We start from the raw sequence: 12,851 nt of genomic DNA on the forward strand, positions 1-12,851 counted from the left end.
TTTGATTCATTCTACCCCTTTATTCACAGCGATATAACATTAGTTTTCAGATAGATGACAATTCATTATGGCGTTTTAGATAAGCTACTGTATGTTGACTTTTGGGATAGAGAAATCTGTGCATAAGACATTATCAAGCCATTACGCAAATACAGATCATCCCCATTCTGTCAATGATGAATTACATGGATCAAATATATTCTAGAGATGAAATTAAGATGTTGCGCTGAACAGCATCATTCACATCTTCGTATTAGGTGGCTAAGTTCCTGGATTGCTTATGTTCCAAATGTCTCCAGAATGAATGAAAGAAAAGCAGTGGTGGGGGAGAAGCTCTACCCATACTTGCTTTACAAAAACCAAACAAAATGTCTTGTGTGGAGACATCTGCAAGCATCCAAGGCACTGCTAAATGGCAGGATTGAATTTTGAAGCATAGAAAGATGTGCAGGCTGAAAGAATCCATGTTTACCATCTTCCCATCTTTTACTTATCATAAAAGAAGAAAGAAGCCCTTAAAATCTGCAAGGACGACTTCCACAGCCAGTAAACTGAGTGAAAGAAGTGGCACCCAATGTCAGTCCATACTGGTTTTCTTGTTACTGCAGCAGGTCGTATCGAATGGCCCTTCTGGTTTTGTAGATGACTGCACCACACACCATAACAGTGGTGCCAAGAACAGCCCCAGCGACGACCACGGTGTTGACGTTCACATTCACTGCGAGATCTGCAGTGAAATTAAAAAAGTGGGAGAGAAAACTGTTTACTACTGCACTACAAAAGAAAATGTACTCATTATTAAATACATTTGGAATCACCAGTAGAGTATATTCTCAGCAGCAAGACAGTCATATCCTTGAAGTACAGGACCCAAAGACTGCATCCCAGCTGTTTTCATTTTGAAAATAAATGAGCATAAGTGATTGGACAGATAACATACAACCTAATGGATTAATTCCTTAATTGATTTTAAAAGGAAGGCTTCCTGCCATATGGAATGCTTACAACTAATGCATGTCTTTGTGTAACCAAGTATGCAAGTCTTGACAAAGGCTACTGAATGTGGACAGCATTTAATACATTTTTTGGAGTACAGAGAGTGTACATCAAGCTCGTTTTTTGGTTTTCAACAATTTTTGCTGGACACCAATAACTCGGGTTGTGCATTATTTTTGAAAGCAGACTTATTAAAATTTCGGAATATAAAAAAAAAAGCAAAAAGGCCAGAGTAATTTGGGTTATATTAAGGTAACCATAGATTGTTCTGTCCTATAATCTCTGAGATTACCTTCTCAAGTGTCAAAATACGGGCCTATTAATCTATGATCTACTGTTTAAGACAGAAACTGATAAATTAAGTAAACATCTGGTTGAGTCTTATCCAAGGAGGTTTTTAGTTAAGGAATCTGTCACATGACAATTATTTGGTGTTTTTGGTAGTTTCGTCTGCACTTTTTTGCCATCAGGTCTGTCTTTACCTGAATTATCTGTAAGATTCGTATTTATCTGCACAGGTCCCTGAGAAATGTAGTGCCTCTCCGTTTGTATGCCCAAGGATCTTCTGTTCAGATGGCTTAGCCCAGAGTGAAGGGAGGAGGATGTGCTATTTATACAGCCTTGAGCACAGCGAGTGTTGGGATTACCGGCTAGGCACAAGATGATAACACAATTGATATACACCTGTAACAACACATGGTGGCAATTAGTCAGCAGGCAGAAGAGAATTCACTCTGAAACAATATGCATCTAGAGCACAATCACTGCGGCACAGGGAGCACATAACTCATGGACTCACTATGATACTGGAATAAAGCTGTTGTCTGTTGGTGAATGAATTTCAATACATTTAAATAATAGTTTACAGTAGAATTTCTTCAACTTTGTAACAGGGATGTATAACTAAATCCATAGTGAATTTAATATTTATTAAAATTAAAATGAGTAAAGACAGTAGAGCATTTTCTGAAAATCCCCAAACTAAGATACTGTATGCCCATTTGAGACCCAATCACTCATCATACTCTCTGTAGCACAAGCCAGTTGTCACAGATGTGGCATTCTCACTTCGTACTGTATGGGCTATTTCTTTTGAAAAAGGATTCTCAGCAGTCTAAAAACAAAATTCACAGTGAAGCAACACTCTTTAAAACAGGTGGTGGGGTAAGGGAATCGAATTCTGTTATGATCAGGATCTTATTTACACACATCTGCAATTAGCATCCAATTTTAACATTCCCCCTCCCAGTAAATCTTGAGGTTTCACCTGGTTATACTCCCCAATGAAACTGAAAGCTTTCATTCCAAAGCGATAAACCGTCTGGTTGCTTGGGTAGACCACTAAAGTATCATCAATTTTGCACCTACCAAAAAAAAAAATCAATTCAACAACAATTTTCTCATGGGATGGATAGAGTATGGTAGGAAGAAGAGAAAAAAAAAATCGAGAGCAGAAACAAGTTGCACAATGGTAATTGACAAGATTCTGGTAACAGGCAGTGTAGCAATTATGAACATTACTGTAGATATATTGACAAATACGAATAGACTAAAGGCCAAACACATCTGTAGAGAATAAATTACGTACCCATTTTTTATTATGTCATAATATATTGGATCATCTGGGTCATCATGAGGGGTTGCTCTGCAAGACTCCACAAAAAGCTGGGTAGTGTTCAAAGACGAGTGTACTTGTATGCTCACGTACAGCATCTCTCCTTGTTCAGCCTTCACTGGGTAGGTGCTGGGCTTAATGAGCTCTGTGAAAGCACTACTGTTATAGAACTCAAAGACATAGGTGAATCTTCCAGAGCCTGAACTTGTGAATGTATCAACTGTCTTGTGCACAGTGAAGGAGCCAGATGTCAGGAATGTTTTGGGAAAGGAGCAAGAAAATGGTATCTCTAGAACATTCCCCCTGGTGATGACATCATGAGGCGCATCAAATGTTGTAATTTCATTTTTGAAAACCAAGGAATTCTCCATTTCCTGAAAATACATTAAAAACATTATAGGGCATATGGGAAAAAAACTTCTTTGGAAAGCCATTCATAATTGGTAAATGTATAAAAGGATCTTGTTTTTTTTTTAATATGCAGTTTAACATCTTTTCTGTATGCATTATGGAAGACACTGTCTATAATGATGTGCAAATATTCAAGGTCAAATAAAGCAAAAAAGAGGGAAATTACCTCAAGCTCTGTCCCACATGAATTTAATGAAACTGAGGCAATGAAGTGGGATTTATTGGATGTCACTTTGCAAGATGGGTCATTGAGCCGCAAATTATTTTCATCAACTTCATGAATGGAAGACTTGTCCACAAATACTGACATTGTGCTTTCAGAACACACAACTTCGGCTTCTCCTGTTGATTACGTAATTACTTACAACATCACACCATTCAACAATTTAATTAGTCTTATACAGTAGGTGTAAGCAGTTACTCACTCATACCTAGTTAATAGCACAATTAATGCAGACGGCAACTGAAAAAGTTAATAGATGTATATTCATTTGAACGTACTTACTTGTCTGTGTAGCAGCAGTTCCAACCAACACTACTATACATCTTAGGTCTGACTGGTACCTAAAAAAAGTAAATTACACACTTAATTTTAGAAGTTTAGGAAATGCACAATGAGTAATAAATAACCTTAATAAATTACCTGTCTCTTGTTTCTGCAATAAAACACATAGGAACATGGAGCCCCACATCATTGTCTTGTGGTGTCCACTTTGCAATTATCTGCCCGATCTTACTTGTCCCATTGTAATGGAATGTTTTAGTAATATTCAGAGGTCCACTGACTTTGATATCATATACCCTTCAACAAAAAAAAAAAAGGAAAAGATTTTTAGGTAGAACATAAGGTTACAAATAAGTGGAGGTCAGGAAAAAGTTAAATGAATGTTAAAGATGCAGTTTACATCACTTGAATGAATTTAAAACCATCTTACACTGAAAGATTTGCTTGTGCTGCGACAGTGAGCTGGAACTCGCGGCCAACTGTAGCTTCTCTGAAAGCTCCCTGAGAAGGAGTGGGCAAGAGGAACTGGGGCCTGAATTCTCCAAACTCACAAGAAGGCACTGGAGGATTAACTGAAAAACGTGCAACAGTGTGATACTTGCAGCTTCCTACATTAATAGAAGTCCAATAGGATTTTCAAATGATCTCTTCAAATAAAGTGTCGATAAAATTTAAACTATTAATAAAAATAAACAGCAATTAAATCACAAAAACCACATTAAAAATTCAGCTCCTGCAAACAGTAACTGAAAATGTAATGAGAAACTAAGTAATTGGATACAATAATAAATAATAATTGCTTACACTTATATAGCGCTTTTCTGGACACTCCACTCAAAGCGCTTTTACAGGTAATGGGGACTCCCCTCCACCACCACCAATGTGCAGCACCCACCTGGATGATGCGACGGCAGCCATAGTGCGCCAGAACACTCACCACACATCAGCTCTCAGGGGGAGGAGAACAGAGTGACAAAACCAGTTCATAGATGGGAATTATAAGGAGGCCATGATTGATAAGGGCCAATGGGAAATTCAGCTAGGACAATGGGGTTACAGCCCTACTCTTTTTAAGAAACACCCTGGGATTTTTAATGACCACAGAGAGTCAGGATCTCGGTTTTACTTCTCATCCGAAGGACAGTGCCTTTTTACAGTATAGTGTCCCCGTCACTATACTGGGGCATTAGGACCCAACTGGACCGCAGGGTTAGTGCCTCCTGCTGGCTCCACCAACACCTCTTCCAGCAGCAACCTTAGTTTTTCCCAGGAGGTCTCAAATCCAGGTACTGACCAGGCTCACACCTGGTATACAAACCTCAATGCTAAAACTTTTAAAATTTCTACCAGATCTCAATGTTTACAGAATCACAAGTCTCACCTTTAAAAACAAATTGCAAAGGAATTTTGCTGAGTGGGGAAGACTGCTGAGGAGTTCTAATGGAGGAAGTGCCATCCGTGTAGGTGAGGTTAATGTCTTCCCTTGGAAAGTCCTCCAGTACTATTTCAAACACATACACAAGCCACAAAGATTCAGAAAATAATAAAGTGCATGTTCCCTAAAAGAAAAAAAATCCACAACAAGCGCATTTCAAAATCTTCACAAATGTAAGAACAATCATCTAAATTTTCTCAGTTCCATACACTTGGCTCACTTTTTCTTATTGCACCCATAGAGCATTACAGGTTGCACACAACAATAAGGCAGGAGAAGAAAAATAAAATTTCAAAAGGGTTCAACGTTTCATTTATCATAAAAATAAAATCCAAGATAAAAAAAATAGAGTTTTTCTTAACTATATTGCTTGTTTAGTTGCTATTAACTTATTGGTTCAAGGTCTTCAAACTGTTTCTTGAACAGTAATCAGTTTCAACAGTATAGACAGACAATTTGCACCAGATAGCCACAATTATTTTAATCAAGAAGTAAATTACAGTACATTTTATTCTCAATTATTTTCAGGCCACCACTTTATTAAGGACTTAAGTAATTTAAATAAACGCTGAGTTAAGTTATTCCTTTTCTAAGAATACTCAAAACATATTTACATTCTAATTAGGGTTGCATATCTGAATTAAGACATTCAGCATCACTACTGTCATAACACATTTTGCAATACAGTATATTCAAACATTCTGTTTGCTTTCTACATGTCTGGAAAATATTGCTTTTTAGCTAGACTGTATCTACAATTTAATTTACCCGTACATGGTCCTTCCTGTTATTGTTTGTAACGCCTAATATGTCAACATATATTCCAATTTCAGAATGAAGTGCAGATATCATTCCCACCATCATGCTCATCTTCACCTCATTTGGTTTTGCCCCATTTGCAAAGTCAACAAGTTTATAAGCTCTGTAAGTGTCTGGGCAAGGTTGATATACAGTACATGGAGCCTTCAGTCACATACTAAGCCTTTTAGAACTGTGAACCTTGCCACTCTCCTCTTACAAGTACTATTCTCTATCTTCACATTCCCAGTTTAGGAAAACACACTCCTAAACAAGCTGAGCTTAAGGAAATAACATCACATCTTAGGTTTTAAACAGCTAAGGAGCAATCTTGGATTAGTCAGTTGAAGAGAAATTGTTAAAATATGTTTACATTGACCTACAGTATAAGAATCCCTAAAACATAATACACACTGCATGATCAAAGTAATCCAAAAATGTGAGAATTATTGCTAACAATTATAAGTTTACTTCTAGTAACAGTTTGTGATAGTTATTTTACAGTAGGCATACTTACACGCATTTTGAAATGAGAAAAATTAAAAAGACTGTAGGAAACCTTGAATCCCTATTATGTTAACTACAATATTAGGCATAAATGCCCAAGTGCTGTTTTTAAAACAGGAGTTCTAAATAAACATGTGAGCCAACACAATCAATTGTGAACTATAATTATGCTTATGTTGTAAAAACAGCAAATCTTATACATCATGCAGATCTGTAGGATAATTACCATTACCTGATCAAGATAGAAACCTGAATGTTGACTACATGCAACACACTCTGAATTGCTCTTCAGTCCATATCTGCATCTAACATGATCTCCATCTGGGTCATGAGCCAATAGATTGTATGTAGTTGGGCAGTTCTGAGGAGCCCTTGAAAAGATGAAACCCAAACAAGCTACTGTCTAGTTTTGATTTCCAATAATTTAATTATCCAGAGTAAAATTACTAAAACATTAATGCATTCTAAAAAAACATTCTGTAACCAAAGATTTACTCTATTTCTACATCATATTATAGTGATGTGCATAACCCATTTGTTGATTACATTCCATATTGCAGAACACTTAACATTAAAAACTGGATGCTAAGAATGGGATGACATGAGAGGTCTCTTTACCCAGCACCTTATGAAGGCTAAATGTCAGAAACAAAGTGAAATGCAGTTGATCACTAACCTACAATACATTACATACGTTTTTCAGTGCGTTATCAGATTTGGAACACTTACTGCATGCGTCACTTTTGAAGTGTGACAGTCATGTCAAAAAGGGAACAAAAACTACCACATTACACCGTCTTAGGAAAGAGTTAAACTTCAAAGAAATCACAACCGAAAGAATAAACTAAATGATAACCATCCCAATTAGATGAATGATTAAGTTAAATAAGGCAGTATCTTCATCATAACGTTTATGAAGCAATTGCGTTTTACCACAAATATCCTTTACCAATAAAGAACAGTACCTAAGGCTATACAAAAAGAAGAGGCATTCTAGGATTATAAAAATAAACTGACAGATGGAGATCTGACAGCAAAACCTTATTTCTGGTAGAATTGTTGTCGTTGGGGATCTGTTGGAAGACCGCGTGTCAGATCTTGTTCCTAAATCCACATAGGTCAAAAGCTGCCACCAATTGGCATTAGCTGAATTATTAACCCAGCAGCAGTTGGTTGCCCTGCATTGATGAAACAAAAAGAAAAATCTTAAAAAATGTAGCAAAAAAAGACAATCTTAACTTTCTGGCCTTGAACGTGTAAAGCAGTAGTAAACTTAGGATAAATAACTTCTCTTCAAAGGAATGAAAGAGAAAATGGTCTTGAACCATACAGCCACTAAACCTTCACTGCCACTTATGAGTTCTTACTTCAATGTCAATGTTGCACAGGGGAATAAGTCTTAGCATATATCCTGGCTTGTAGGATTCCACCTATAAATGACAGTCTTTAGATTTAATACAAGTCTCAAAATAAGACTATATAACTCCATAGCAAAAGCTGAATTCATATATTGGTATGCAAAAACAAAAAACAAATCCTTACATAATCTGTACAAATAATGTGTGCTTGGCTACCCAAACAATTTAAATATTTCATATTCATCATGGTGATTTGAAAAAAAAACTCACCTTAAAACAAAAGGTTTATTGGTTGTAATGTCAAAAGACATATACCCTTCTGCTTGACACCAGTTCCCTAAAATGTCATCGTCTATCTTCCCAAATTCATAATGCACGTTTTCTCCACAGGTACCTTTAAAGCACCTCAAATGCAATTCAGAATGGCATCCATTAGTGAAGGATTCTTTAACCCAATAGTCCACCTGCAAGTGACGATAGAAATTATCCAATAAAACAGTGCTTAATGCAAAATAAAATAGTTTTCCAAGAAAAGAAAAATGTACTCATCCCCGGTGCATATTTAGAGAGTACGATTGATAATGATGAATTAATTTTATTGACACTGAACAAGCATGTAAAGTAGTGAACAATTTAGTGATGGATAACTAAACGTTTCCCTCTTATCGGCAATTTTTGGCTAGAGAAAATTTTGCCTGCATTTAAAATATTTAAACGCAGGCAACACGCCTTTAATTGGACAAACATTACTTACTCTAAACGTATCATCAGGATTTTTTCCTCGTGGTGTGAAGTACATAATCGCCCCCAGAATATGAGATGAAAAGCTAAAAGAAATCAGACTGCAGAAACGACACAGTATTAGAAGATTCATCGTTACTCTGACTCTGACAGTATGTTGAAAGTCGAGAGCGAAGCGTTCTTTATAAACTACGATTGCAGATGCTCGTTATTAGAATAATTGTTAATCAACTGATATATGAAAGGGGGGAAACTAAAGTTTGTACTCGTACATAGTGTTAAATAGACTTCTATTTCGTTCGCTTCCTGTCGTAACTATTCTTTATTCGTGATAGTTCGGAGTCGCAAATGAGATTGTCTTGAGCGCTAACACGATAATTTGCCCAAGATAGTGCACACGCAAAAGACGAGAAGCACGCATGGTGTCATATTGTATGTATTTTGGAACACACTGGTAATCTCTTCCTTAATGACTGTCAATCCAGTTTGCAACATCACCTGGTAATAATTTAATTATCAGGGCCTGATCTTTTAATATACTCCAAAGCAGTGTAACGATCACAAAATAGAGCGAATTAAAGAAACTAAAAAAAATATTTTTGAAAAGCCAAGGATTTATGTGCAGGATTAACACTGCTAAGTATACAGTTCATTCAGTACAACATTCAAATGAACCAGTTTGTCAGAATTGTTATTGTGTTCTTGTCGCCCTATTTCAGTTTTAACTGCTAATTTGGTAACTTGTTACAGGCTCCCAATTCCCTTCTTAGGAACATGGTCTTTCTCTCGGATTGTATTGTTTCAGCTTCCATGTCATAGCACATTGTATTACTGGAGCTGTCGTGCTGATCACCACAAAGACCTTTGTGTTAGAGAGAGAAAAGCGAGCTTCACGACGAACTGTACAGATTTTCCAGAGTGTAAGTGGGTCAGTCATTCGTCTGAAATTATTCCAATACGGAAAATCCAACTGTGCAGCTGGTAGCAAGATCCATTTGTAGGTGTAGGGTTTTAAAAAATGATGTGTAAAATATTGATGCATTTGTTTCCAAATACATTTTATTAAAATAAACTAAATATTGCTGCAGCTTTAAATAAGCTTTTGTTAATGCAGACACAGTTTTGGGGAAAAAAACTTCAAAACTTTAACAGATCAGGTCGGAACTCATCAATATGATTTGCTTCACGATTGTGAGTGTACAGTCAATACAGGCAAAAAGGCATTGTATGAATGCACTGTAAAATGCACACTTGTAATTGACAATCTTGGTGCATTACATTTAATATATTTTACTCTGGGGAGAATGTGCATTCTGATCACCAGAAGCTCTGGGTCTCCTAGTCTATGAGAAGTATGAGGTGCACCTGAGAGCTGTCCTAATGTTAGGGTGAAATTATGTCATTTGTCAGGTTTTAAGTGCAAGTGTCTAAAGATGTTGTTCAAATATGATTTGAAAGGAGCATCTCCCAACTCATTGAACTACAGCACTTGTACTGCTGCTACAAAGTCTTAACATGGAATAGTTATGCAAAATGATGAGTCATTAATAAGCAAATTAATATGTATTTAAATATGAAAAATTATATATGAATCTATTTAATACATTAAAGGAACAAAACAAAAAGAACACCCTTTATGATGCTGAGGCCAGGCACAATTAAAGTGCTGAAATGCCAAAAAGCTCTATGAATTCCTTATACTGTATACCTATGACAGCTCGTATGTGTCAGAAGCAGCTGAGGCAGAAATGAAACCAAAAGCACATGATAGAGCTCAAGTTAGACCTGACAATAACCATTGATTGAGTTTGACTAAGAAAGCAGCACCCACTGCCCACTTGAACTGTTAATGAATTCAGCACTTCTCTACAGCACTCATACTGTACTAACACCTCTCTTTGGAACGTTTAGTTAGCTAAATTTACAACATATTGTTCTAATGAAAAAATGAGGTTCCTGGGGTTTTATTCTTAATATATAAATGCAAATAAGTTTCACCTTTAAAGTTTATAAAATTACCTTGTTCAGCCTTTTCCAAAAACCTGGACTGGAAACCATACTGTGTATTAATAGTTCAGTACTGCAATCAATAATGATCTCCTAAAAATTAAATATAGCTATAGAAAACAATACTAGGGTGGGCAGCAAGTACAAGATTTATCACTGACCCATGTAAAAAAACTTTTAGAAAAACATTTTTCTTAAATGTGCCTCTAAATATTAGATCTTTACAGGCTTTGTAATCTATAAAGGACCTGTTGTGTTGCAGACACACTTATTCTCACTGATACAAACACCCACACTGTGACAGCGCACTAACTAATGCACACTATGACACACACAAGGACATTGGCACGCTTACTCACTGAACACAGTTCTCACGTTAGAATGTGCAAGCATGCATCTACATATTACTTTAACGTAGGAAGTCAATAGTTTACAAGTCTGCATAACGTGTGACAAAATAATATTGATCAGGAAAATGATTAGTAACTACGTAATGAAACTGCTCCAGGTCTTGGGGTCAGAAATGTTGAACCTCAGAGCGTAATGTCTTTCATTTTAACAACAGGTACATACTGTAACAGTGCTGCTGGTGGTGTATTTTCTAATATATGATGGATTGAACCAATTGAAACACTAGGTGGCAGTATCTGAAAACTTATAAAACACGGTTTGTCGTCCTGATGATTTCTGAAGTCCATTTCCTGATAAATTGCAATGCTTTCATTCTGAGCCTCTGGTAGTTAACCGCAACAACAGCTTACTGTATGAGTGATTCAAAAACTAAAATGATATCAGTCATGCCGATGCTAGAAAGCATTTCTGGCTGCTCATTTATATATATATACTCAGGAGCCTCCTTGCCACATATCCTGTTGGGTGTGGTTGCTGTGAGCTTTCAGGCTGAAATGCACTATCAATATTATGACTGAATTTCATGGACAGAGTATATCTATCTTGACAATAAGCAAATTACTTTGAGACCCAGAAGATTGTTTACAAAATTGTGCTGTACATAATCAGATACTGTACCTTAAAACACAGTTCTATTTCAACTTCTCAAGAGTGTGTGGATGTCATTAGGTCCTATCAGTCATCTGTGAGTTCATGGAAAACTTTCATCCTCGACTGTGAGGGATAGCTGATGAATGCCACAGCAGTAACTGGTAACATAATTTGTTACTGTGATGTGATACATTTTACAATAATAATTATAATTCCTTACACGTATATAGTGCTTTTCTGGACACTTCACTCAAAGCGCTTTACAGGTAATCCCCTCCACCACCACCAATGTGCAGCATCCACCTGGATGTGCGCCAGTACTCATCAGCTATCAGTGGGGAGGAGAACAATAGGATCTAGATAAAACGTCACTGAGGAAGTGGTATATTTCCAGTACATATGAACTGCAAACAAGAATTTTTTGTAAAGCAGAAAAACAAAAAATGTTCCACATATGTAATTAATTCAGCGCTATTTAAATTTAAAAAGCTTGAGATTGCAAAGCTGACAGTTATGTAAATACATTGTAGGAAGATAATGTGATTCTGCTTTAGTTTTGTAATTGAACCCAATTCCAATATACCACATCTTTAAGGAAGAATAATAATCAACCTATGCCTCTTTGGGATAATCTACATCTGGATTTCATTAGACCAAAGAAACTGTGTCACATACTGTACATGTACAGTACTGTATATCCCTACAGCAGTTGCTTGAGGCCATCCAGGAGAAATTCTGGTGCTTAAAGGTGGTCTATCAATTTGGTGTGTATGTTTTCACTTAGCCACTTATGAAACCTATCTTTTTGTTTCTTGAATACTAGTTATCTTTTGTTCATGGGTTTAGTATTTTCTCACTTATCAAATGCTGCTGCTGTGCAATGTTTGGGTGATGTTTCCAAAAGAGTGGCAAGAAAGAATAAATATTATTATGATGTTCATTATGTTGATAACAAAATCAAGGCACAAAACAGCAGGGTGTTTTGTTTTCTTAATCTGCCAATTTCAGCACCTGCTCATGCGTCAGATTCGGTGCGCTGATTTCTTTATAAGGCTAGTTAACGAATGAGGAATTATATCTTAAGAAACTGGTATCTTAGAATGTAGAGTGTTTTAAGAACACTCAAAATGGTGTGACACAATGCAAATAAAATATATTCATTGAGAAAAAAATATGATTTTAGAGTTTGATTCCTGTGGTGGCTGTTCAAAGAAATTGACATTGAGAGTTGAATGTTTAAAGTTAATGATTCACTGATAATGTAAGCTTTTGACCGTTCTTTCAGGGACAGGCTTGGCTACCCATTGAGCCACTCAATCAGACCCACTGATATAAATCCATGTAGGTTTTGCCCGCGGCAATACCTGAACCATGGAGTATTTCAAGCTAATACATATTGCTGAGGATTTCAAGGCAGGAATCTAACAAGTTAATTTAATTTAATCTGACATGCTAAGAGTATTTCAGAATGTATCC

At 36.4% G+C, this 12,851-nt stretch overlaps 1 protein-coding gene across 1 annotated transcript; it reads right to left on the reverse strand.

The window, feature by feature from the left end:
- Positions 1 to 8,773, reverse strand: LOC148645609 (uncharacterized). Its single transcript, XM_088612124.1, has 13 exons — positions 8,380 to 8,773; positions 7,896 to 8,089; positions 7,308 to 7,445; positions 6,500 to 6,638; positions 4,909 to 5,086; positions 3,958 to 4,099; positions 3,666 to 3,824; positions 3,528 to 3,586; positions 3,189 to 3,364; positions 2,585 to 2,985; positions 2,264 to 2,360; positions 1,479 to 1,680; positions 1 to 727 (listed from the first exon to the last, which is right to left on the reverse strand). The coding sequence occupies exons 1-13, from the start codon at positions 8,497 to 8,499 to the stop codon at positions 600 to 602; spliced, it is 2,133 nt and encodes a 710-aa protein (XP_088468250.1). The 5' UTR covers positions 8,500 to 8,773; the 3' UTR covers positions 1 to 599.
- Positions 8,774 to 12,851: the final 4,078 nt, after the last annotated feature.

This window comes from Lepisosteus platostomus, chromosome 18 (assembly GCF_059453375.1).
Source record: "Lepisosteus platostomus isolate fLepPlt1 chromosome 18, fLepPlt1.hap1, whole genome shotgun sequence".
NCBI classification, from domain to species: Eukaryota; Metazoa; Chordata; class Actinopteri; order Semionotiformes; family Lepisosteidae; genus Lepisosteus; species Lepisosteus platostomus.

What these genes read in the sequence shown, in the direction of transcription:
- LOC148645609 (XM_088612124.1), bottom strand. Translation starts at nt 8,499, where the DNA reads ATGAATCTTCTAATACTGTGTCGTTTCTGCAGTCTGATTTCTTTTAGC. An exon ending in CAGGTTTCTATCTTGATCAG is followed by an intron (nt 5,087 to 6,499) that starts GTAATGGTAATT and finishes TTTTTCTTTTAG; the next exon opens with GGAACATGCACTTTATTATT. An exon ending in GAATCTTACAGATAATTCAG is followed by an intron (nt 728 to 1,478) that starts GTAAAGACAGAC and finishes ATTTCACTGCAG; the next exon opens with ATCTCGCAGTGAATGTGAAC.